The 26,187-nt window shown below is 51.5% G+C and overlaps 2 protein-coding genes across 2 annotated transcripts in view; both read right to left on the bottom strand.

Annotated features, from left to right (window-relative positions):
* Window positions 1–6,683: 6,683 nt before the first annotated feature.
* Window positions 6,684–11,896, bottom strand: TICAM1 (TIR domain containing adaptor molecule 1). The gene is made up of 2 exons (XM_083421491.1): window positions 11,321–11,896; window positions 6,684–9,650 (listed from the first exon to the last, which is right to left on the bottom strand). Exon 2 carries the CDS (start codon window positions 9,508–9,510, stop codon window positions 7,396–7,398), a length of 2,115 nt encoding a protein of 704 aa, XP_083277617.1. The 5' UTR covers window positions 9,511–9,650; window positions 11,321–11,896; the 3' UTR covers window positions 6,684–7,395.
* A 3,124-nt stretch (window positions 11,897–15,020) lies between these two features.
* The window catches only part of LOC310668375 (perilipin-3-like), a 28,014-nt gene continuing 16,847 nt past the window's right edge, over window positions 15,021–26,187 (bottom strand). Inside the window, exons 3-8 of the mRNA XM_083421583.1 lie at window positions 25,938–26,133; window positions 23,906–23,988; window positions 20,061–20,556; window positions 19,073–19,269; window positions 16,870–17,001; window positions 15,021–16,371 (exon numbers count right to left, since the gene is read on the bottom strand). Coding sequence (XP_083277709.1) covers window positions 15,778–16,371; window positions 16,870–17,001; window positions 19,073–19,269; window positions 20,061–20,556; window positions 23,906–23,988; window positions 25,938–26,133 — 1,698 coding nt within the window. The 3' untranslated portion in view covers window positions 15,021–15,777. The remainder of the gene's footprint in view (window positions 16,372–16,869; window positions 17,002–19,072; window positions 19,270–20,060; window positions 20,557–23,905; window positions 23,989–25,937; window positions 26,134–26,187) is intronic.

Here is a 26,187-nt window from a genome sequence, read left to right as displayed (position 1 = left end):
GCCCCATTCTTTTCAGAGCGCAGATAGGGGTTGTTGTGTTTTGTTTTTTAAGAGGGGAACGTCTTCCAGAATGTCTGGGGGCTAGGATCTGCTTCTTCTAATAGGTCCTGTGCCTACGGACCCTTCTTCCTTTGCCCAGCTGCAGAAAGGGGTCAGAAGTGCTCCTTCAAAGGTCTTTTGGTGGCATCAGGGCAGGGGGAGAGACAGTGGCCCTTGTTGTGCTTCCAAATTAAATGCAGCGCACAGGCCCAGAGACGTAGTTGGCAGGTTTTGTCCCGGACTGCGGCCGACGGCCCCTTTCTCCACCAGCTGGTTTTGCCACGTCTTGGGCAGGTCTTAAAAGCGGGGGGGTTGTCAAGCAGCCTGAGTGGATTCTGTTGCATTGAGAGAGGTGTCTAATAAGGTGTCTGGAAGGACAGTAAAGCATGAGACTCTTAATCTCAGGGTCGTGGGTTCAAGCCCCACGTTGGGACAAAGGACCCCCGCATTGCATGGGGTTGGGCTAGATGATCTTGGTGGTCTCTTTCCAACACTACAATTCTGCCGTTCTAGACAGCTGTACACTTCATTCACAGTTGCTCCCTCTCTGAAAGACGGGATCTGTAATCAGCAGACTTTTGAGGTTGTGTTAATTGAACTGTTCTTCAGTCCCGGAATCAAGAGAGTTGTAGAGTCAGAAGGGACCCCGAGAGTCTAGTCCCGACTCCCTGCAATTCAGGAGTCTCAGCTGACAGGTGGCCATCAAACCTTTGTTCAAAAATCTCCAAGGAAGGGAGAGTCCACCACCTGTGGGGTTCTCAGTGGCGTAGCGTGGGGGGTGCAGGGGGGTCGGCCGCACCGGGCGCAACATCTGGGGGGTTTCGCTCGCACTCGCAGCTCTCTGCCCCTACCTGGCTCACTCTCTCTCTCACTGCAGTGCTGGCTGTGCAAATCCGATCCGAGCCGCCCGGTTGCCGGCCACTGGGGGGGGGGGTGCCAGGCATGCAGTGCGGAGAGAGAGCGAGGGACTATCTGGGGGAGAGACAGTGCAGCGGGGGGCGCAAATTACTTGCCTTGCCCCGGGTTAGGGGGCGCAAATTACTTGCCTTGCCCCGGGTGCTGACAACCCACGCTACGCCACTGGGGGTTCTTCCTGGCATCCAGTCGGAATCTCCTTCCTTGCAATTTGAATCCATTGGTTCAGGTCCTACGCTCCGGAGCCGGAGAAAAGAAACTTGCTCCGTCCTCCGTGAAGGCCCTGAAAATGGATTCCCAAGCCCTGTTATCCCAGACATGCTGGCCCAGGGCTTGGTGGGAGTCAGGAGTCTCAGGTCTTTGAAGAAGGAAGCAGGGCTCAGGGCTTTATCTGGAATTCAAAGGGTACCCAAAGCATGCCGAGTTTGAGAGTCTGGGGGAAAGGCATGTTGAGCTGCTTCCCATTTGGTTGCATCGCATCAACCCAACAGCTCATGCAGCTGAAAGGTGTGCTTGTTGCAGGGGGGAGCATAGCTGTTCACAGTCGCCAGCGCTGTTTGCAGAGATGTTTGGAGCAGTGGTATCATCTCCTGGCCGGAAGGCAGGCACTGGAGCGCGGTTCTCGGCTGCCATCTTTTGTCAGCCAGCCAGCCAGCCACAAGAAAGCGCCGTTGACCCACTGACCGTCTCACCCAGCCCTGACAGGGACAGAGCTAGCACAGAATGCAGATTGGGAGGGGGGCATTGGAAGGCGCTGGCTGCTTGTTAGTCCAGAGGTGTTTTCCCCCCAATAGCCCTTCAGAGGGTCAATATCTGGAAGGGTTCAAGAGTTCATCTGGCGTGGCTTTCGGAGGGCAGATTCGGACAACAATTTCATCCTCCTCCGACCCCCTGCCCTGACTTTACAGCTGGGAATTCAGTGAACTGGCAAGGTGGCTCCTGATCTGTAGCTCAGTCAGTAGAGCATGAGGCCTTCAATCTCAGGGTTGCGGGTTCACGCCCCACCTCGGGCAGAAGATTCCCACATAGGGGTGGGATTAGGGCAGGGGTCAGCAAACTTACCCCGCCTCGGGCCAGTGTCTCCAGCGCCGATCGCGCAGAGGGCATGGGAGCGTGTGCCCACATGCATGCGCACATGCTATTTCCGGCGCACTTCTGGGTTGGAGGAGCACCGGAAATAGCTTGTGCGCAGTGCGTGGGCCTCCTCCAACCCGGATGTGCACCGGGAAAAACGTGCATGCGCAAATAATGCTTGCGCATGTGCACAAGCTACTTCCGGTGCTCTTCCAACCCAGAAGTGGGCAGCCGCACAGCGCCGCTAAGAGCAGGCGGCGGGGGTCACCAGATAAACAAGTCCCTTGGGCCTTGTCCAGCCCACGGGCCTTAGTTTGGGGACCCCTGGATTAGGGTGACCCTCATGGTTGCTTCCAACTCTACTATTCCACATGGTTTGTCCCAGAGGACGCAGGGCACATGGGTCCCTCTCCCAAGCCAATGTCTGCTGGAAAATTGAGGTGTTTCGGACGCTGGTCCACGGACTCTGTCTTGGCCTGACCGGGCCACTGCTGCCACCAGTTCCACTAGATCGGCAAGGTGCCATTTCCCGACAAATCAATGTACGCCGCTGTAGCATGAGGGCTTTGTCTGAATCCATCTCCTTACATTTTTGTTTGGGATTTTTTTTTGGGGGGGGGGGGTGTATGGCAAACGTCGGTGGAGTGTTGTGTGTTGACCACCAAAGTTCTGGGCTCCAAGTTTGGTTTCGAAAGGCTCTCTTGGTGTGGGCAGGAGAGCAAGGGTAGAAAACAGCCACTGAGGTTGGGTGGGGGGTAGAGGAAGGGTGATCCCCCCCCCGCCGGCTGCCCACCCCACAAGGCTCTCTCACTCTTCACAACACCCCCGGGACCGCTGACCACGTCCTGGATGGCTCAGCTGAACCATAGCAACCTCAGAAAGGTTTTCCTCAGAGGAGGAATCACTTTGACTGTCCTTCTCCCCCCCCCCCCTCGCTTTGTTAAAAAGGCAAACGACAGTTTCGAGGGGTAAAGAAAGATGGTTTCAGGGTACTGCTGCTGCTGCTGTTTTTTTCTTGCTGCAAAGAAAAGTGTTCGTTTAGCAACGCGTTGAGCAGAATACTCAAGAAGCGGAGTGTGTTAAACTCGTCAGCCGGTGGCAACTCCTATGTTGAAGTGAATGAAATGACACTTTAAAAAAATAAAAAGGAAAAGAAGGAAACGGAAATCCTGCTGCTAAAAAAAACAAACCCCAAATTCCTCTGACTTTCTTGTTCTTATGTCTGTTGGGACCTGGTTGGTTGGTTGGTAGGGGTTGTTTGAGGGATGACATATGTTCTGCAGAAGGGGAGCTCCCCATTTTCTCACAGGGATAAAGGTAAAGGTAAAGGTACCCCTGCCCGTACGGGCCAGTCTTGACAGACTCTAGGGTTGTGCGCCCATCTCACTCAAGAGGCCAGGGGCCAGCGCTGTCCGGAGACACTTCCGGGTCACGTGGCCAGCGTGACATCGCTGCTCTGGCGAGCCAGAGCCGCACACGGAACGCCGTTCACCTTTCCGCTAGTAAGCGGTCCCTATTTATCTACTTGCACCCAGGGGTGCTTTTGAACTGCTAGGTTGGCAGGCGCTGGGACCGAACAACGGGAGCGCACCCCGCCGCGGGGATTCGAACCACCAACCTTTCGATCGGCAAGCCCTAGGTGCTGAGGCTTTTACCCACAGTGCCACCCGCGTCCCTCACAGGGATACAGGTTTATTTATGGATGGAGGAATCGGTGCACAGAGTCAGGCCCTTAAAGTCCTGTTGTCAGCTAGAGAGGCTTCTGGCAATAGCTCCCCAGCAGCAGCTGGTATTTGGGGATATTCTGGCCGTAGTTCAGAGCATCTCCCTTGCAAACAGGGGGGGCCCAGATTCAACCCACAGTTGTTGTGGGGATTAACTGAGGAGCAGGGGTGAACCATGGACTCATTGGGGAAAAAGGGGGGAGATAATTGCAATCAATAAGTTCTTCTGCTGACCTAAGGGGGCTGGAGGGGCCAGCCGCGTGGAGATTCCGGTCGCCAACCTGAGATCCAGAAAGATCTCCACGTGGTCGCAGTTGGACCTGCGTCAGTCTCAGAACGCACCTGGTGCCTGGGGAATTTTGTATACTTGATTCCAGGTTAGGATTCAGGTACCGTATTTTTTGCTCCATAAGACTCGCTTTTTCCCTCCTAAAAAGTAAGGGGAAATGTGTGGAGCGAATGCAGCCTGCGCAGCTATCCCAGAAGCCAGAACAGCAAGAAGGATTGCTGCTTTCACTGCGCAGCGATCCCTGTCGCTGTTCTGGCTTCTGAGATTCAGAATATTTTTTCCCTTGTTTTCCTCCTCCAAAAACTAGGTGCGTCTTGTGGTCTGGTGCGTCTTACAGAGCGAAAAATACGGTATATCTGCTTGGGGCTCCAGCCGAAACCTTGTTTGGATGGGGGCAGAGGACTCTGTGGACAGCAGCCAAGACATCTATTGCTTAATATTTCAGCCCCAAAGGGCTGGCCAAACCCCTGGGAGCCACATGCCATTGGTGGGCGGGGGCAGAAGCAAAAGGGGGGGGGTTGTAGATTTTAACCTTTCTCAGTAGTCTAGCTTCTACACCCACCCAAGCCTTCTCTGCCTTCCATCTAGGAAAGAAGGAGGCATTCAGCACAGTGGCGTAGCGTGGGTTGTCAGCACCCGGGGCAAGGCAAGTAATTTGCGCCCCCTAACCCGTGGATTTGCGCCTCCTAACCCGTGGATTTGTGCCCCCTAACCCTAACCCCCAGATGTTGCGCCCGGTGCGGCCGCCCCCCCCTGCACCCCCACGCTACGCCACTGATTCAGCAGAGTTCAGGGGCGCATTCTGGCCGGTCAGAAACACTCAAGGGGGTGGGGGTGGGGCAAAGCAAGACCAGCGAGGGGTGGGGCCTGGGGGAGAGGGGGTAGGGCCTATGCAGAGTCCTGGGTGCCAGGTAGAGAGGTTTGGGGAGGCATATTCAGACCCTGGGCCTGGCATGCGTGCCTGTTGTAGAAAGATGCACATAGAAAGTTTTTACCTGGAGGGCAACCTTAATTTCACTTACATGCTCATGGGGTGTGGACCAGCGGGCGAGAAACAAGACCTTGGGGAAATGGGGAGGGGGGAAACCATGTGAAACCACCTTGAGATCCTTGGAAAACAAAGGTGGTTAAATCAATAAACTAATAAATAATGGACCGCTCAATTAAGACGCTGGCCCACTGTGCAGCCGCCACAAAGGATTTCCCTCTCACAACTCCATTTCGTAGATGTCTTCCTTGTCTCTCTTTCTCGCCTTTTCTCTAAACTAAAAAGCCCCAAGCAACAACACTTTATTCCCATAGGGGAGTCGCTCCGCACACACCCCTCAATCAGTTTGGTTGCCCTTTTCCAACGCTTTTCCATCTCCTTTTTGAGGGCAGGTGCCCAGAACTCCACACAGTGGCACAAGCTCAGTCCCCAAGGATTCCTGAGCCTAAGGATATATGGCCAGCACTCAAGCTGGCTTGCCTTCCCCCCACCTAAAAGCACCACACCTGCTTAGCTTGCTTAATTTCTGCACCTAGATTTAGGTACCAAAGGTTCTGCTGCTGCTGCTGCTGCTATTATTAAGCAGCCGGGCTTCTGAAACCTTGCAAAACCTTTGAGTGCCAGCCGTACCGAGTAACCCATTGCTTTGGCCTTTGTTGGGATCCAGCAGGTTAAAAATAAAAGCTGCCGTCAGGTTGGTCCAGATTTGGAGCTGAGCAGCTGAGAGGGTTGCATGTGAAACGAGAAACTTAGCAAGCTCTATTCCAGCCAGGGGTGATTTCCCCCAGGCGAGGGCTTTGCAAGAACACCGGTCCTTCATTCCTGCATAACAAGAGCTGGCTTGCATACCTAATAGTCACCGTAGGTGACACTCGGGTTCAATGCAGGGGAGTGCCCTAGGATTCTGAGCAAGTTGAGCGAGCTAGAAAGATTCATAGCCTTATTCGCAAGGATGAATTAATGAAGAACAGCTTGTGTCTGATTCAAATCTCACCTGAACCAAGAGCTGTCCTAGCCAGTGGCATAGCGTTTTGTGTGTGGGTGTACAGGGGCTGTGTGCTTCCATCGCTGGGCTCCATTGAAAACAGCTGCTCCATGTGAACCAGGACATGGCCTCTCCAAACAACAGAACAACTCATTCTTACCTCTGTGGCTGCAATCTCCTGAAAAACTCAAGGGAGTTGAATGTACATGCATGCTCCATCCGTTTCCCTCCCTCCACACAGCCCCGTGAACTGGCAACCCACGCTACACCACTGGCCCTTTGTTGTGGTTCTTGTTTAGTTGAAACCTTTGTCCGTTTTTTGTTTTTGATGGGAGTGTTTTTGTGTGGAGCAGCTTCCAGAGAGGCCGGGTGGCCTGAATCAGCAAATCGTGGAAAACGGGAAATGGGCAGGAAAATTCCGGGTTAAAATTGCGTCCAAATAGAAGCCAGGGAACAAATTGATTAGGCCAAAAGTGCCCTAAGAAGAAAGCAGAACGAATAGAGACAGAGTGGAATGTGAACAGATTAATTTATTTTCCCCCAACTATTATGGTCTTTAAAAAGCACAGGTAAGAGAAGAAACTTAGAGATGAACTATACCCATTCTTGATTGTCAGTTAACTCTCATTTTGCTTTGCTTATATGTACTTAAACCTAGATTGCTGCGTGTTTTGTTTTCTTGGTTTTGGCAATGTTGAATTCTTTCTGTGTTTGTTAAATTGTGTTTTGTCAGTTTTGACATTCTCTGTATGTCATATACAGTCGTACCTTTGGAAGTCGAACGGAATCTGTTCCGGAAGTCCGTTCGACTTCCAAAACGTCCAGAAACCAAGGCGCAGCTTCAGATTGGAAACTCCTGCAGCCAATCAGAACCCGCGGAACCTGGGTTGGACGTTCGGGTTCTGAAGAACGTTCGCAAACTGGAACACTCGCTTCCAGGTCTGCAGCGTTCGGGAGCCAAAACGTTTGAGTTGCAAGGCGTTCGACTTCTGAGGTACGACTGTACTAGCATTCTGATGTTTTGAATGTTTGCCGCAAGCCATGTTGGGTGCAGCTCATTGTCAAAAAGCAGCATGCAAGTCAACTCAAATAAGGCAACCGGAGAGAAATTGTTCTGAGTTCTGCTCCAAAATGAACTTGATTCTCATTCGCTTCCCCTGAGAGTTACACGAACTGCTTCTGGGTGTTGTTCAGACATTTCTGGTGCGATTTGACAAACTTCGTTAAACCAAACCAACTCGTTCCAGGAGGGCTCCCTTTTCTTGCTGCCTCTCCAGATCTTCTGACGCCCATTTTGGGTCGACGAGGAACAGAACAGAGTTTCTAAATGTGGCCATGCCATTGATCACAATGTCACAAAGGGATGGAGGCACTTTGAGCTTCAGCCTCCAGGTCTCTCTCTCCCGTCCAAGCCACCTTCTTCCTCTTCTGCCGCCGCACCTGCCTTCTCCACCTGCATTTGGTTGTAGTCTCCGATCTGGACCATTTGGGCATTCTGGATTATGAGGTGCGACGGAGGCGCCCCAGACATGAGCCCCGGGGAACCCCGTGAGAACACATATGGATGGGAAAGTTGATCAGGCCCCAGCTGAGGTCGAGGCATTTCAGGGTAGAAAAATGGCTGGTCAGGTGGGGTCTGCAGCCCCAGAAAGCCCCTCTGCGAGGGCAGCGGAGCTTGCGAGCTGACCCTGAGGGCAGACAGGCGCTGAACGGCTTGCCTGTAATCGCTCCGCTGCTCCTGCAAGCGCTCCTGCTTCCGGATCTGCCTCGAGATATTCCACAGAGCCCTCTTCTCCTGGATCACCGCTGGGGAGAACGTCTTCTTGACCCGCCTGGCGAAGACGGGCGAGGTCTCATCCAGCGGCACGATCGCCGCGAGCAGGAAAGGCATCTCTCGCCTCTTCATGGGGCTCTCTTTGGCAATGAAAGGCACCACCGAATTGGTCTTGCAGAAGCGCTGGAAAGAGTCCATCAAGGCCACGTTTGCCTGGAAGGCGCAGAAGCGGCTCTTGAAGTTGTCCGTCAGGAGGAGGAGGGTGAAGGCCGAGTTATCCAGGGCATCCTGGAAGCAGCTGAGCTGGCAGTGCCCAGGGACCAGGAAGTCCTCGCTGACCGTCGCCCCGTCGGCAACGCCCAGGGCCTCCAGCCGCTCCCTCACCCGGCAGGCGACTGTCTCGTCCTCAGGGGCATGGACCACAACGAAAGAGAAGAAGGGTTGCTCCTCAGCCGGCAGATCTGTCGAAGGAGGTCCTGAAGAATGAGGAGGAGGAGGGCCAGAGCTTGAAGAGGACCCCGTCTCCAAGCTCGGCTTCAGGGAAGAGGAATCTTCCACGGTTCTTGGAACAAACAGTGCAGAAGATGCTAAACCAGGCAGAGGTGTGGGTGGCGCTTGTGAGTTTTGGAGTGGACATCCTGCACAACCTTGCGGTTCTGAGGACACCAGACTTCGGGGTTCCCTGTTTTCTCCATCTTCCAGCGGCTGCGTAATTTTAGGGGGAGGCTGAACCGACAAGCAAGAATGGTTGCCTTCAGGATCGCTGGTTTGCCTGGTTTTCTCTTGGCCTTGCACGACGGGCTCTGCTGTTCCCCCAGAGCAAGAATTGGCTGGAGACTCGGCAGTGGCTCCCCCTTCTCCAGGCTGCACTAGGGAGTTGGGCCCACTTCCGCACAGCTTGCTGGGCTCGGGGACGCCATGCTGAACGGAATGGGTGAGGAACGGCAGCGTTGGAGACTGGCTGATCTCCAGGTGGCTGAGCAGCGAGGCCGGGCTGCCCGTGGAGCACAGAGGCTGGATTTCGGAGGGAGCCCAGGAACTCAAAACTGGCATGGGCGGGCTCTTTGCTGCGGAGGAGGAAGGCTTCCCCACATCGCATCTCGGAGCGCCGGAGCTGTTGCTTGCCACCGCAGGCACGAAATCCAGCCCGCACTTACGCTCAGCTTCGCTCAAGAGGCTCTCAAAAGTAGACCTTGGGACGTCACTCTCAAGGAAAGCCTTGATGGCAATACGGTAAGCCTCGTCTCTGGCCAAGGGCCCACAGAGCTTTTCCTCTACTAAGAACGAATAGATCTGGGCCACAGCCCGCGCCACTCCTGCATCCTGGTTTGAAGGGGCTGGATCGGCCTTGCTTGCTGCAGCGCTCCGCTGGTGGCTCTTGTAGATGTCTGCCACGGCAGCACAATTCTCCAACGCTTCCAGGCACAGTCTAGCCTCCGTCTCTCTGCCCAGGGTCAAGAGGATCATGGCCTGAAGGAGCCTGCAACTCTTCCCACCTTGCCGCCTGCAGTTCAGCTTGTGTTTGTACTGGACCAGTCTGTTTCCCGGGATCGCGGCCAAGACCCTGAAGATGCCCTCCATGCTCGGAGATGCCGTACCGCCCTCTGCCGCCTTGGCAAGTGGTCTGGAGAGGCCAACGCCCCAGTTGGAAGACCATCTTGGGACCTGGAGGGGTGAAAGCTTGGCAGCAGAGGGAGGTTCTCCACCATGCCGGCAGGCCATCAGCCTTTTCCCAGTGAGATTTTGTCCACCACCTCTTACTCGTATCTTCACCAAAACGTTCCAGAAAGAGGAGATGTCATCAGCCAGCCATCTTTGCCCTCTGGGTTTTTTTGCTTTGGTGTTTTGTCTTCTGTGCAAACCTGCAATGTAAAAGGTGGGAGGAAATATTGGGAACATCTCTGGGTCTTGACAAGCCTCATTTATGCCCTGGATTAATTGCTTAAAAGGTAAAGGGACCCCTGACCATTAGGTCCAGTCGCGGACGACTCTGGGGTGGTGACGCTCATCTCGCTTTATTGGCCGAGGGAGCAGGCGTACAGCTTCCGGGTCATGTGGCCAGCAGGACTAAGCCGCTTCAGGCAAAACCAGAGCAGTGCACAGAAACGATGTTTACCTTCCCGCCGGAGCGGTACCTATCTATCTACTTGCACTATGATGTGCTTTTGAACTGCTAGGTTGGCAGGAGCAGGGACCAAACAACGGGAGCTCACCCCGTCATGGGGATTCGAACCGCCAACCTTCTGATCAGCAAGCCCTAGGCTCTGTGGTTTGACCCACAGCACCACCCGTGTCCCGGATTAATTGCTTAGAAAACAATTAATCAGCGGCTCCCAAACCTTTGGTCCTCACGAACCAACCAAGAATTGGCCTTGTTTTATATGTGCTTCTTGTTCTCGCATTTTTAACTGCTTTTTTAATTATCTTATCTTTCAAATGGCCTTGAGAAGGCTTAGAAGGAAATTAATAAATAAGTTACAATAAATGAATTCATTTAAAAAGAACGTTAAGGGGAAAATTAAATTAATGTAGCCCTCCGGATTTTGATCAACTGGGAAGATTAAAACATAAATAACACTCTTTGTGGATGGATTTCAAGGGCAATTCTAAGAATCGGCTTTCTGAATATTGTTTGACCGACCCTGTTTCAAATATCTTTAAGTATCTGGAACTGGTCACTGTTATGGGTACAGGCAGGAAACGGTATTCAAGTGAGGGGCATATATAAACTTTGATTATTATTATTATTTACAAGATTTTGCTTGGGATTCTCCATTCAGCTGGAAATGCTGGAGGAGGCAGGGGGTGGGTTCCCCCCCCCAAAAAAAACCAGCCAACACACAGACACTACCCCTGATCTATAGCCCCTCGCCCAATCCAAATGCACGAAGCTGTTTTCAGACCAAGTCAGACCACTGGTCCTTCTAGGCCAGTGCTGCCCGTTCTGACCGGCAGCACCTCTTCAAGATCTCGAGCAGAGCCATGCCTCCCCCACTACAAACTGACAGGCAGGGGCTTGTCACATTTCCAGGGGAGGGGTCGTTTGCAGGCTCTGCTGCTTAACTGCAGCAATTTGCTAAAAACACAGTAAGTTTCCAGTCCTCATGGGGTCTGCATAAAAGGCCTGATTTCAAATGGGTGTGTCTGAAAAGGCCTTACGCTCTGTCGCTGCAGCACCTAGCTCAACCTTTGCTACCCTGGCATATTTGGGACACGGCACCGATTGGATCCAGGCAGCACCTTTGGGCTTGGGGGCAGCTGAAGCTCCGGGAAACTCAAGGGTGCCAGGCTGATTCAGCTCAACCTCAGCACTATTGCAAAAAAAACCCAACTCTTTAGGATTCAGCCATTCAGTCCCTTTTGCATCCATCCCATGTGTCTTGCTGCTGAGAACAAGCCTCTTGTTCCGCCCGTCTGTCTCAAGTCGTGGCTCGTCATGGGGCCTGGCTTGGGAAAGAGGCCAGAATCTTTTAACTCCCCTGGCAGAACGGATAAAATTCCTCTTTGGCGAGAACTACGTAGGTTGACCTACCTGGCACAGAGCTGCAAAAAGGCTGGATTTTCCTTGCAAACTTGGTTCGCAAGCTCTCTTCAAAAGTTTTGGCGGTGGTGGAGGAACTGAGAGGCGGAAGCTGATCCGTCAGACACCCTCCTCCCCGTTTCCTCTCCCTGGTGGGGAGTCAGAGCGCAGGGCTGTCTTTCTTCCTCAAAGCACAACTCTTAACTTTCGGTTTCCAGGGCTAAAGTAGTGCAACGTTTTGCTGAACTGATTGGCTGCTTTGCCGGGTCAGGCTGCCAGTCACACAAAAACCACACCTGCTCTCTGCATCTTAGGGTTGCAGTCCTCATCCCCCTGGGAGCAAAACCCCACTGACCTCAGCTGCAAGAAATTCTAAATGTTTATATATTTAAATGGAGCAAGGCTTTGTACATGTGATTTGCCGCTGCTGTTCTTCTGGAAGAATGACAAGGAGGACTTGATAGTGTCCCTATCAAGGGAAGTCATGGTACCGCTCTCTTCTGCCTTGGTCAGGCCCTACCTGGAGTCCTGTGTCCAGTTCTGGGCACCACAATTTAAGAAAGATGTTGACAAGCTGGAAGGTGTGCAGAGGAGGGCAACCAAGATGATCAAGGGTCTGGAAGCTGATACGGAAGGGGGGGCATGTCTTCTTCACCTCCTTCTTCACTACAATATATCCATTTATTTCCAATTGTCAATATCAAAAGGGACTCAAATCTATATAATTCATAGAAAATCAACGTGCCAATTTGCTCAATTTCTCTAGGACTCCATGACACCTTCCCTGTCCTCCATAATCCCTCAAGCAAGGTGTCAAGACCCTAATCCTGTCAAATCACTCTGCCAAGCCTTTCCTCTGGGCAATGCCAGGTGGCAGACTATGCATACATGGACCATTGTCTTCTCAGCACCGGTACTCAGGATGTGCTTATCTGCGCATATCTCCAGCTCTGCATATTCCCCCCTCCCTCCTCCATATGTTAATCCTGTGTAACCCAACCTCTTCTTAATGTATTCATGATGTAATCTGTGTAACCCAACCTCTTCCTAATGTATTCATGATGTAACTGTATTTTGCACTGTATTCTGGGACATGGAGGGAAGTTTCAAAAGTTCATGTCACCCCTTTCTCGCCTTGAACCTTATTGCGCAATAAACATGGATCTTCTGCAGTTTGCTCCTGTCTCCGGCTGAACTCATTTTCCTCCACAGGGACCCGCGGACTTAGTCCGACGAGCTGGGTGGCAGAGCAGCCTCGCACCCAGATTTTACCGTAACAAAGCCAAGCCTGATGAGGAACAGTTGAAGGAGCTGGGTATGTTTAGCCTGGGAAAGTGGAGGTTGAGAGGAGATATGAAAGCCACCTTCAAAAGGGCTGTCACATGGAAGATGGAGAAAGCTTGTTTTCTCCTGTCCTGGAGGGTAGGACTCGAACCCATGGCTTCAAGTTACAAGAGAGGAGATTCTGACTAAACATGAGGAAAAGCTTTCTGACAGAAAGAGCCATTTGAAAGTGGAATAGACTCCCTTGGGAGGCTTGGAGGTTTTTAAGCAGAGGTTGGATGGCCAGCTGTCAAGGATGCTTTAGCTGAGATTCCTGCATTGCAGGGGGGTGGACTAGATGACCCTCAGGGGTCCCTTCCAGCTCTATGATTCTATTGACTGAAGGCTGCATCAAGACCATTGGAAGTGTGCTGTAACAAATCTCTATTTTTTTTATTATTCCTTTAGTAGATTTATATCCTAGCTTTTCCACCCAAAGGAACCCAGGGAGGCTAACAGGATAATAAAATGAATGTATCTATAATAGTGATGAAAAAGAAATAAAATGGACAGACTCAGAAATATTGTGGAAGGCTGGTATGTATTATAGAAAGAAAAACAAAAGATACAGCCTGAGAGAAGATTGAGAAGATTCTTGCATGGAGGGGTTGGACTAGATGACTCTTGGGGTGACCAACCCCTACTATTCTATGTCTGTTTTGGCCCCAGTGGCACATGCCTGAGTTACATCCCATTTGGACTACTGCAACACTCTCTGCGTGGGGCTGCCCTCGAACAGCGCTCAGAAACGTCAACCGGCGCAAAGAGTTTGCCGCCTGGTTACAGGGAACAGACGACTCCCTGGATGCAACACCTCCACTGGCTACCGATCTGTTTCGGGGCCTCAGTTAAAAGTGCTGGTTATACCCCATAAATCCCTACAAGGCTTAGGTCTCTAGGCTGTTCCCTCATGCAAAGCTGCCCAGGCTCTGTGATCTTCGGGGAAAGGCCTTTTTCGCAGGCCTGCTTGGCGGGGACATGAGACAGGGCCTTCTTGGTGGTGGCTCCTCCCAGGCAAGTTTGGAATTCCATCCCTGGAGAAGCCCGACTGGCTCCCTCTCTGCTGCCTCCTTCCACCGGCAGGTGATGCCTTCTTCTGGTAACTGACTAGTGCCATGCTGTATTGGGTTTTTTTTTTATTATCTGCGTTTTTAATAGATCATCTGTAGATATTGTTTTAATTCTATCAATGTTCACTTTTTTTTTTTTAGTGATTGTTCCCCGTCCCCATGTACTGCTGTTTGTTTTTTTGGGTTTTAAAATTTTTACTCTGGTTTTTTATAATTGCTTTTAATGTTTGCATCACTTTGTAAGTCACTTCAAGTCGCACTTCGTGGAGAAAAGCAAATAATAGACAATTCCTTCTCCCCCCAGGCTTCTAAGCAAGACACCTTTTCCTAGTCACCTATGGTGAAAAGAGTAATTTCCAGGCAAACAAAGAGGGGAGCTTAAAAAAAAAAAAAAAAGTTGGCTCCTTTCATTTCTGGGCCACAAGTGATCCCAGAAGCAAGCAGTTAGGCTAGCAGATTATTTTTTGCCAGCTAATAATAATAATAATAATAATAATAATAATAATAATTTATTATTTGTACCCCGCCCATCTGGCTGGGTTTCCCCAGCCACTCTGGGCGGCTTCCAACAAAAAATACACTAAAATGTCACATATTAAAAACTTCCCTGAACAGGGCTGCCTTCAGATGTCTTCTGAATGTCAGGTAGTTGTTTATCGCTTTGACATCTGATGGGAGGGCGTTCCACAGGGCGGGCGCCACTACCAAGAAGGCCCTCTGCCTGGTTCCCTGTAACTTAGGCCCTCGGAGCTGGACCTCAGTGTCCGGGCAGAACGATGGGGGAGGAGACGCTCCTTCAGATATACAGGACCGAGGCCGTTTAGGGCATTAAAGGTCAGCACCAACACTTTGAATTGTTCTCGGAAACGTACTGGGAGCCAATGTAGGTCTTTCAAGACCGGTGTTATATGGTCTTGGCGGCCGCTCCCAGTCACCAGTCTGGCTGCCGCATTCTGGATTAGTTGTAGTTTCCGGGTCACCTTCAAAGGTAGCCCCACGTAGAGCGCATTGCAGTAGTCCAAGCGGGAGATAACCAGAGCATGCACCACTCTGGCGAGACAGTCTGCAGGCAGATAGGGTCTCATCCTGCGTACCAGGTGGAGCTGGTAAACCGCTGCCCTGGATACAGATTTGACCTGTGCCTCCATGGACAGCTGTGAGTCCAAAATGACTCCCATAAATTCCATGAAGTTATTAGCAACATCCTTGCTGTCCAGGCTGCTTGCATATTGTGCTTCAAAGCAGCAGAAACCAACTGAAGTGTTCTTGAGGAACTCGGATTCTGTACTCAGAAAAGACAGGAGTCTGCTATCAGCATAAACAGTGCAAAAGAAGGACATTTTATTTTTCCCCCCAGAGGGTAAGGCAGGCAAGAGCTACACAAAACGGCCGCACAAAGTAATGGAAGTACAACTTAAGACACACACCGAACCCACCATGTTCACAAAGCCTTGTAAACGTCTACCTTCATTCCTCAATCCTCCTCTGTACCTTCTCTTCCAAGCTCATCTCTGCAACAATGAGGACTACCCACTCCGTTTCGAACCTGAGGTTTTAACCCCCCTGCCTGTGTGCCACAACGATGGGTGGGTGTCTAAACACAGAACTACATATGCAGCTATCTATAGAGAATTGGTGAGGATGAGCGTTATGAGACTTCAGCTCCCACCAAGGACGATGGAAGACATCCATCCAGCAGATCCCAGGATTCCCCATCGTAGCACATCAATCAGCCAGCCCGATCCGTGCAAGATTCAGCTTGCTCTCACTTAACGCAAGCCCCCGATAACTGGCGCATTCCCCCCAACCACCACCAAATGAAAAACAGGCACGTTTCAGCCTTCGCACCCTAGAAGTGAAATGACCCACGCTTTGAGAAGAGGTTGTCTCGGCGTATCTGCATCTGGAGCATGAACTCATGCAGAGGCGCAGAGGGCACCCTCCCCTCCAAACCGGTCCTTCGGGCTCCCTGCTTTTGATTCCCTTTTGCAGTGTTGTTTATGTGTGGGTGCAAAATGGCAATCGCTGAAGCATTGGTTTTGGGGGGTGGGTGGGTGCTGGAATAGCCCCCGACTCTTATGCCTGCTTCTCAGCAGCACCTGAGAGCTGATTCAGAGTGCTCTTGCTGGCCTTCTTCTTCACCTCCTCTCCCTCGTTCATCTCTTTCTTTGCTTTCCTGGCCACGCCAGACACCGGACTTCCTTCCCCCTCACTTTCTGCCTTTTTCTTTGCTGATTTGACTGCGACCTTCGCCGGTTTGGATACCGTCACCCTCTCCTCTAGGGCCTCGCCTTCGTCCATGGGCTCCTCCGGGGCCAAACTTTCCATCTCCTGGCTCTCCGTCTCCATCTCGGCGCCTGCCGACGGCCGGAAGGGCCCCACGACCCAGTTCAAGGGCGTATTTTGGACGATGTGGTCCACCAGCGTCTCCAGGGCCTCCTGCGCCTGGGCGATTTTGTCCCGGCTCTGGGCCAGGAGGCTGGAGGACAAGTCCTGGAAGGATGAGACCGAGGTGAAAGAAGAGTGAAGCTGGCGGACGTTGCCGCGGGCTTGGGCCACCCTCTCGTGGAGGTTGCTGGGCAGGCCTTCGATGGTGGATGCCAAGTGAGTGTAGACCGGCCCGAGGTCCTGGGTGACAAAGCGAAGCATAGCCAGGGTACCCGATTCAACCTGCCAGGGCAAAACAACACAATCACAGAGGGGAGGTTGCTTAAAGAGCCCTTTGCTGCTTGCATCATGGGGGAGTGGCTTAAAGAGCCCTTTGCTGTTTGCACCATGGGGGAGTGGCTTAAAGAGCCCTTTGCTGTTCGCACCATGGGGGAGTGGCTTAAAGAGCCTTTGCTGTTCGCACCATGGGGGAGTGGCTTAAAGAGCCCCTTGCTGTTCGCACCATGGGGGAGTGGCTTAAAGAGCCCCTTGCTGTTCGCACCATGGGGGAGTGGCTTAAAGAGCCCTTTGCTGTTCGCACCATGGGGGAGCGGCTTAAAGAGCCCTTTGCTGTTCATGCAATTCAAATATAAGGTTATATCCAACTGCATACTACTTAGAGTAGACCCGCTGCAGTTGATGAGCACGACTAACTTGTAGTTCCCCTCAGTTTAAAAAAAAACAATAGCAGCTTTTGAAGCGTCTTCTTTGTCACTGCTGCGATACAGAGGTGAGATTTACCTCTGGCTGTGGGCCTCCGGCCGCCGCCTGCCTCTCCTCCGGCTGTGCCTGGGTCCACTCGAGCAAGACCTGGGTCAACTTCTCCTGTGCCTCTTGGAGCCGCTTCCCAAGGCCTTGCTGCGCGGCTTCAACCTGCGGAGGCAAGTGGGGCACAAGAAGTCAGAACGCGAGGACGTGGGGGGGGGTCAAGGGATGCTGGCAACGGAAGGTATTAACTTTTGCATTTTTACACTGCTTCTCTCTCTAAAAAGGTAAAGGTACCCCTGCCCGTACGGGCCAGTCTTGACAGACTCTAGGGTTGTGCGCCCATCTCACTCAAGAGGCCGGGGGCCAGCACTGTCCGGAGACACTTCCGGGTCACGTGGCCAGCGTGACATCGCTGCTCTGGCGAGCCAGAGCCGCGCACGGAAACGCCGTTTACCTTCCCGCTAGTAAGCGGTCCCTGTTTATCTACTTGCACCCGGGAGTGCTTTCGAACTGCTAGGTTGGCAGGCGCTGGGACCGAACAACAGGAGCGCACCCCGCCCGCGGGGATTCGAACCACCGACCTTTCGATCAGCAAGCCCTAGGCGCTGAGGCTTTTACCCACAGCGCCACCCGCGTCCCGCTTCTCTCTCTAAATGAGAGATAAAACCAGATTATGAAACCATGCAAAAACATCATGGAGGGGAGATAAAATGGATGTCAACAATAAAAGCGGAAAGTTTTGATGCAATGCGTGTCATTGTTGTGTTTTGTATAATGCAGGCATGGCCAAACCTGGCCCTCCCAGCTGTTTTTGGGCTACAACTCCCATCATCCCTAGCTAACAGGACCAGTGGTCAGGGATGATGGGAATTGTAGTTCCAAAACAGCTGGAGGGCCATGTTTGGCCACCACTGGTATAACGTATACGTTATTAATTTCATTTCTACACCGCATTATATTTTGTAAGAAAAATCTCTCGAAATCTGAAGCCTCCCATATTAAATATCTTTGGAAGACAGGTCAAATGATATTACAAGTGCCATGGCAAAGTTTCTTTAGGAGGCTATAAGAAAAAAATATCATTCTGCCCTAGATAAAACAAAATGACAGCCTTCTTCCATCTGTCTGTCAGGTCGTTTTAACTGCATCTAGTTTTGAAATCACTGGAAGGACAGATCCTGAAGCCGAGGCTCCAAGACTTTGGCCACCTCATGAGAAGAGAAGACTCCCTGGAAAAGACCCTGATGTTGGGAAAGATGGAGGGCGCAAGGAGAAGGGGACGACGGAGGACGAGATGGTGGGACAGTGTTCTCAAAGCTACTAATGTGAGTTTGACCAAACTGCGGGAGGCAGCGGAAGACAGGAGGGCCTGGCGTGCTCTGGTCCAGGGGGTCACAAAGAGTCGGACACGACTAAACGACTAAACAACAACAAGTTTTGAAATTGTTTTGTGGGTCTTTGGACCACAATAAAGTATTGATTGATGTAGTGTTGTGGAAGAAGGAGAAAATGCTGGAAATGTAAAGAAACGGAAGGTACATTCTTTCACCTTTGGTGGACGTGCCCAAGGATTAAGACCTTCTGGGAAATGATATATAATGAAATGAAAAAGGTATTTAAATATACCTTTTTGAAGAAACCAGAGGCCTTTCTCCTGGGCATGGTCGGCCAATTGGTGTTAAAGAAAGATAGAACCTTTTTTATGTACACCACAACAGCAGCAAGAATATTGCAAAATTAATGAATGTTAGAAGAATATTGGAATGAAGTTGTATGGTTTTAGCAGAAGTGTTATTAAGAACTATATGAATATTAATTGTTAATGTGTTAAAGTGGAAAATTTAAAGTTAAATTGTGTTAGGATAAATTATAGAACAAAAATGGAAGAAGAGGGAAAGGATTTGTTGAATTAGCAAATCTGAACTAGAATACAAAAAAGGGAGGTGCGAGGAAGTCGAGGAAATAAGCAAATGAATGATATAGATATGAAATTTGGATGTGTGTTTAAATGTTTTTGTTTTTGTTTTGTTATATTGTTGTATCTTTTTATTGTTGATGTATTTTTGTTTAATCTATGTATTGTTTTTCTTTCTTTTCTTTCTTTTCATAACTATAAAATATTTAATAAATATTATTTTTTTTTTAAAAAAGGAAGAGGGAGAAAACGGAGAACGGCGGTACAATGGCGTAGAGGCTGTTGGGTCGTGTCTGCTAAGTATGGATGCTCCGGACTCACCAAGTTGATCACCAGCTGCAGCTGAGAAAGCGTATCTTGAGTGTTCTCCCTGATGAGACGCAGCTTGTCCAGGGAATGGAGGTAAGCGCGACGGCGGACTTTGCTCGAGAGCGACCCCAGGCGGACGAAGTAACTCTGCTGCTTCCTCTGTTCTTCCAGGGCTTCTCCGAAACCTCGGACCTCCGTGGCCAGCTTGGCTGCAACAAATACGAACAGATAAACATCAGCGTGGGTGGGAAATCTGGAAGGTTGTGGGGCTTCACCCCCGCAAAAAAATATATATTTGTAACCTGGGGTCTAGGAAACCCTAGAGTCTTGTTCCCTGAGTTTTCCACCATTTGTGAAGTGTTTTATAATGTTTTAATCATGTGTGCTATAACATGTTTTTGAGACCTGCTTGGCTTTGTTTTGTTTGTTCATGGCTATAACCTGTATTTGGCTGAGCAATCAAACCTGGCGATGGCTTGGGCTACGTTCACACCCTACATCTAAAGCATGAGGAGACCACATGGCTTCTCCACTGAATTATGGCAGGTGTAGCTGGCACTGTGGGTTAAACCACAAAGCCTAGGACTTGCCGATCAGAAGGTCGGCGGTTCGAATCCCCGTGATGGGGTGAGCTCCCGTTGCTCTGTCCCAGCTCCTGCCAACCTAGCAGTTCAAAAGCACGTCAAAGTGCAAGTAGATAAAGAGGTACCGCTCTGGCGGGAAGGTAAACGGCATTTCCGTGCACTGCTCTGGTTCGCCAGAAGCGGCTTAGTCCTGCTGGCCACATGACCCGGAAGCTGTACGCCGGCTCCCTCGGCCAGTAAAGCGAGATGAGCGCAGCAACCCCAGAGTCGGCCACGACTAGACCTAATGGTCAGGGGTCCCTTTACCTAGTTTGTCAAAGGTGCTGAGAGCTGTTGGAAGCCCCCATGATCCTGACCATGAACTATTGTTCCCAAAGTGTCAGCCAAAGCTGCAGAGCACCAAAGCCCCTTCTCACCTAGCTCCTCATCAGTCATGGGCAGGTAGTAGTCCACCATGTCCTCTGTCTTCCCCAACATGACGTTCACACCGCTGCTCAGCGCCTGCTTCAAGAGGCTGGTCATCTCAACGCCTTCCTGGACAGGCCCGCAGGTCTTGACTTGGCCAGCCACAAGTTCCCTCGTCTCTTGGGCAGCTTGGAGGGCGGTATTGACCACCGACTTGGTCAACTCCACGCTGTCCTGGGCCGTCTCCTTGCCCAGGTTGACGACGTCGGCCACCCTATGCGTGACGAGCTCCTTCGCCTCGTTTGCGGCGTTCACTGCGGTGTTGACGGTGGAGCTCACCACCGATTTGGTCAAGTTGACGCTGTCCTGGACAATGTCCTTGGTGAGATCGACAGCTTCAGATACTCTGTTCGACCAGAGTTGCTTGGCCCCGGAAGCAGCATCCTTAGCTACATTGACCGTGGAACAGATGACCGTTTTGGTTATGGTGACACCGTCTTCAATCACCTAGAAAGGAAAGGAGGCAGACCAAAAGTCAACTGACTATTACTATTACTACTACAACAACAACATTTACCGTATTTTTCGCCCCATAGGACGCACCGGCCCATAGGACGCACCATGTTTTTTGGGGGGGAAATAAAGGGGGGGAAAATTATTTCCCCCCCAGGCGCTTGTGGGGCCGGCAGCGGGGAGAAGCGCTCTTCTCCCTGCCGCCCGCCTTCAGATCAGGTCCGGGGACAGCGGGAAGACGCGCTGCGCCTCCCAGCTGTCCCCAGAGCTTGCGGGGCAGGCAGCAGGGTGAAGCGCTCTTCTCCCCGCCGCCCGCCTTCAGATCAGGTCCGGGGACAGCGGGAAGACGCGCTGCGCCTCCCAGCTGTCCCCGGAGCTTGCGGGGCAGGTCTCCCCGCCGCCAGCCTCCAAACCATGTCACGAGACAGCGGGATGGCGGCGTTCCACCTCCCTCTGTCCCCCGACCTTGTGGGGCTGGCGCTCTCCTGAAGCCTGGAGAGCGAGAGGGGTTGGTGCACACCAACCCCTCTCGCTCTCCAGGCTTCAGCGAAAGCCTGCATTCGCCCCATAGGACGCACACACATTTCCCCTTCATTTTTGGAGGGGAAAAGGTGCGTCCTATAGGGCGAAAAATACGGTATACCCCACCATTCCTTTGAGGAGCCCAAGGTACTGTCACGGACTGGTTGGATGCAAAGAAACGGTGGGAGGAACCAGCTGAGGAACCCTCAAGAGAAGAAGGCTCAGAGCCCAGGGCGTGGTGGTGGGACAACAATGAGTGGTCAGAGGGAGCAGACTGGGAGGAAATGTGTCAGAAGTGGAAGAGGCAACAGGGCTTAGTGAGCAGGGGGAGTCCGTGGCAGAGAGCAGTCCAGACTCAGAAGCAGAAGCTGAAACAGGAGAGGAGGGAGGCTAATAGCCAGAGATGAGTCCGGCTGGTGAAGAGGCATGGGTGTCTCCCTGTCCTGCTACGACAAGCTCCCCTTCCCTCTGGTTTCCCAGGACCAGGAGAGGCATGAAGAGGGAAGGGGAGATGTTAGTTTCATGCAGGCACAGTCTCAAATTGCATGAGGGGAACTGGGCAGATTTGAGGGTAAACCATACACAACACGGGTCTGTCCTTGTGGCTCGTTGGAAGTTGAAACTGCTTCACGTGTACTATTACGTTGTCGTCTTTACGAGGACATACGTTTGACTTTTATTACACCTGTTTTGCAGAGGTTTAGGAAAGAATCGGAATACCATAGCCTAAAACTACTGCTAGAGGACAAGAAGCCCAAGACTGCATTAAATGTAGCTAAATTCTGTGTGTCTGCAATCAATCGCAGGAAGCAAGTGGTATCCCATAATGCCCAATCCCCTAAATGTTAATTACAGGGGGCACGTTAACAATTAATTTTAATTTTTATATTTAAATCCTTGTCATTGTCATATCGTCCCTTGTATTTCTGATACTTTTATGATTTGTGATACTGTGTGTGTTGAAGCTGGTCTGTGACCGTATTAATAAATTCATTCATTCATGAGGGGAACCCTGCAGAGGAGGGGACTTAGGCAGCTGTGGGGAGGTGGAGACTTCCAGTCCCAGCAACAGCTTCATGGGGGCAATATTTGCCAGAGATGGGTCTCTGTGCTCATTAGGCCTGACACTCCTGTGCAGATCCTGTTTTTTGCTAATAAAGAGTTAACTCCAACTTCCTCAGTGTGATTTATTGCTGGCTCGCTCCTGTCAGGTACATGGTTTCCCTGTCTCCATTTCATCTTCACAACAACCCTGGGAGGTAGGTTAGGCTGAAAGATTTTGACTGGTCTAAGGTCACCCAGTGAGCTTCATGGCTGAGCAGGGACTTGAGCCCTGGTCTCTTGGTCCTTGCCCAATTCTCTAACAGCTATACCACATTACTTGCAGTGCAAAGGAGCTGAATAATACCATATTAACAGATCAGCACCACAGATCTAAAGCACAACATTTAAAGCTGGTGACCTCCCCACCAAAGAATCTCAAGAGCTGTAATTTGCTAAAGTATACTGGGAATTGTAGCTCTGTCAGGGGAAAACTACAGTGTGCAGACTAGGTAAAGGGACCCCTGACCATTAGGCCCAGTCGTGGCCGACTCTGGGGTTGTGGTGCTCATCTCGCTTTACTGGGCGAGGGAGGCGGCGTACAGCTTCCGGGTCAGGTGGCCAGCAGGACTAAGCCGCTTCTGGCGAACCAGAGCAGCGCACAGAAACGCCGTTTACCTTCCCGCCAGAGTGGTATCTATTTATCTACTTGCACTTCATGCTTTCAAACTGCTAGGTTGGCAGGAGCAGGGACCAAGAAACTGGAGCTCACCCCATCGCGGGGATTAGAACCACCGACCTTCTGATCGGCAAGTCCTAGGCTCTGTGGTTTAACCCACAGCGCCACCCGCGTGCAGACTACTTCAATCTAATTTGAATGGGAGAAATACTGATTAACAGCTAAAAAAGCCAGTGTGGCGTAGGAGGACCTGGGAGAGACCAGGGTTCAAATCTCCCCACTTGGCCTTGAGGCTCACTGGGTCACCTGGAGTGGCCAGTTGCCTGGTCTACCTCTCGGGGTTGTTGTGAGGATGAGAATGCAGAGGAGAACCATGGGTAGGCCCCACCCACAACTGGCCTGCCTAGGACGATAACTCAATCAGCAGAGCGTGAGACTTTTCAGTTTCAGAATCGCGGGGAACGCTGGGCAAAATATTCCTGCACTGCAGGGGGTTGGACTAGATGACCCTCAGGGTCCCTTCTAACTCTGCAGTTCTTGTCAGCATCGCCCTTGAGCCAGTGCCACTAACTGGACTCATCCACTTCAGCCCCGACTGGGCTAGGCGAGCTGGGTAGCACTTCCAGAGACCACCTTCAGCACAGGAACAGGTCCAAGTGCTGTGGACTCACAACTCAGAGCTGTGAGCACCGCAAATGACTCCACCAAGAAGACAGTCGTTGTACAGCAGAGTACAGCAGAGCATAAATCACTCGGACGACAGCGCTGAAGAATATCTTCTTTTATTCACTAACAGCTACTGTACTATACAAATTATATACAAATGGAGATGCTGGACTGCACTGAGCGTTTCAGCTGCTTTCTGCAGCAACCTTATCTACACAGAGATAACACTCAGTCTTTTTCTCTCCCTGACTGACTCACTCACTGACTCTCTCTCTGACCGACTCTCTCTCTCTCTGATGTGGTGCTGGAGCAGAATATGTAGATATAAGAGCACGCCTCCTCCTCTCTGCAGAATCAGCAGACTGCTCAGGAGATTCTTGGGTATGGGAGGGGTGAAATCTCCTCAGTTCTGTGATTCTATGATTGTACTTGTACCTGATGGGCCGGCTGGTGAAGGATAGGAAGAGTCTCCTCCAGCTGGTCTAGCCCTCTGCAAGCGTATTGGTTCACAGCAGCAACTGGCAGAAGGAAAGAAGGCAGATCACACAAATTCAGTGTGTTATAAAACACACACACACACACACACACACACAAACACACAGTTAAGGTAAAGGTAAAGGTACCCCTGCCCATACGGGCCAGTCTTGACAGACTCTAGGGTTGTGCGCCCATCTCACTCAAGAGGCCGGGGGCCAGCGCTGTCCGGAGACACTTCCGGGTCACGTGGCCAGCGTGACATCGCTGCTCTGGCGAGCCAGAGCTGCACACGGAAACGCCGTTTACCTTCCCGCTAGTAAGCGGTCCCTATTTATCTACTTGCACCCGGAGGTGCTTTCGAACTGCTAGGTTGGCAGGCGCTGGGACCAAACAGCGGGAGCGCACCCCGCCGCGGGGATTCGAACTGCCAACCTTTCGATCGGCAAGCCCTAGGCGCTGAGGCTTTTACCCACAGCGCCACCCGTGTCCCTACACACACACAGTTATTATCGTTTAAAAGCAAACATTTCCAAGGCAGGAAAATAACAAAACCAAGATCAAAACCCCACGGAAAACAATAATCTATATCCGCTGAGGGATATAGTCCAGGTGGTAGACCGTGAGACTCTTAATCTCAGGGCTGTGGGTTCGAGACCCATATGGGTGAAAGATTGCTGCATTGCAGGGGGTTGGACTAGAATTCAGTGTTTCTCAACCTGTGGGTCCCCAGATGTTGTTGGACTTCAACTCCCATCATCCCTGAGCTCTGGCCTTGCTAGCTAGGGGTGATGGGAGTTGTAGTCCAACAACATCTTGGGACCCACAGGTTGAGAAAGGCTGGACAAGATGATTCTTGTGGTCTCTTCCTACTCAAGGGCTTTTTTCCCCAACTGGAACTCGCCGGAATTTGGTTCCAGCATCTCTCGGGTGGGTACCATTGTGCCCCCCCCCCCCCGGCTACACCCATGAGCTCAGGTTTAGCAAAGTCGGTCTCAATTTGTTTGTGAGGGAGTTGAGGCTGCGCAAAGAGCTCTCAGGCGCTCAGGTTTTGCAAAGTGTGTTTTAAGCACAGCTGGGCTGCCTTTTAAAGGAAGACTTTTGCTTTTCGATTCAGCAAGCGTGGGCCGCGCAGGTCTCTTGTCTGCTTCTTAGGGAGGGAGCACAGAAAACATCAGCGAGCGACAAACTGACAGGGACAAAAGCACAGCACTGCAAAGACAGAAGCTGTAAAACGGGGTCTGAGGCAGGTCTGAATCTGGAGCAGCCTTCTGGATGAAATTCTGCTTGCCCCCCAATGCAGGCAGGACCACAGGGGCAGAGTGTCCTTCAGCAGTAGTGTCCTCTAGTTATCTCCTGCTTGGACTACTGCAATGCACTCTACATGGGGCTACCTTTGAAGGTGACCCGGAAACTACAACTAATCCAGAATGCGGCAGCTAGACTGGTGACTGGGGGCGGCCGCCAAGACCATATAACACTGGTCTTGAAAGACCTACATTGGCTCCCAGTACGTTTCCGAGCACAATTCAAAGTGTTGGTGTTGACCTTTAAAGCCCTAAACGGCCTCGGTTCAGTATACCTGAAGGAGCGTCTCCACCCCTATCGTTCTGCCCGGACGCTGACGTCCAGCGCCGAGGGGCTTCTGGCGGTTCCCTCATTGCGAGAAGCAAAGCTACAGGGAAACAGGCAGAGGGCCTTCTCGGTGGTGGCGCCCGCCCTGTGGAATGCCCTCCCATCAGATGTCAAAGAGATAAACAACGACCTGACATTCAGAAGACATCTCAGGGAAGTTTTTAATGTGTGACATTTTACTGTATTTTTGGTTTCTGTGGAAGCCGCCCAGAGTGGCTGGGGAAACCCAGCCAGATGGGCGTGGTACAAATATTAAATTAATTATTATTATTATTATTATTATTATTAGCACTCCACAAAGAGTTCTCCTACATACACACCACAACTTCCCCCCATTCTGTGGCATTCAAGGACTCACTTTGGGGCTCGAGGTGGCCGAGAAGTGGCTGGGCGCCCCCAACGGCACTCCCAACGGCCATCGCCGCCACTGTCTCCGCCACGCTGCAGGCAGAATTGATGAACGGGTAATTCTCCTTGGCGTAGTTATACAGAGAGTGGCAAATGTCGTAGGTGGAGCTGACTAGGGGAAGGCTGGTCACTCTGGTCACGACATTCTGGAAGAGGGTGGAGAACAATGAGAGTTTTATAGCACAGTCGCAATTCAAGAA

The sequence above is a fragment of the Podarcis tiliguerta genome, assembly GCF_965153285.1.
Source record: "Podarcis tiliguerta genome assembly, chromosome: 18".
NCBI lineage: Eukaryota > Metazoa > Chordata > Lepidosauria > Squamata > Lacertidae > Podarcis > Podarcis tiliguerta.
The sequence above is the reverse complement of the archived record's forward strand: the minus strand, read 5'-3'. Positions and strand labels throughout refer to the sequence as shown.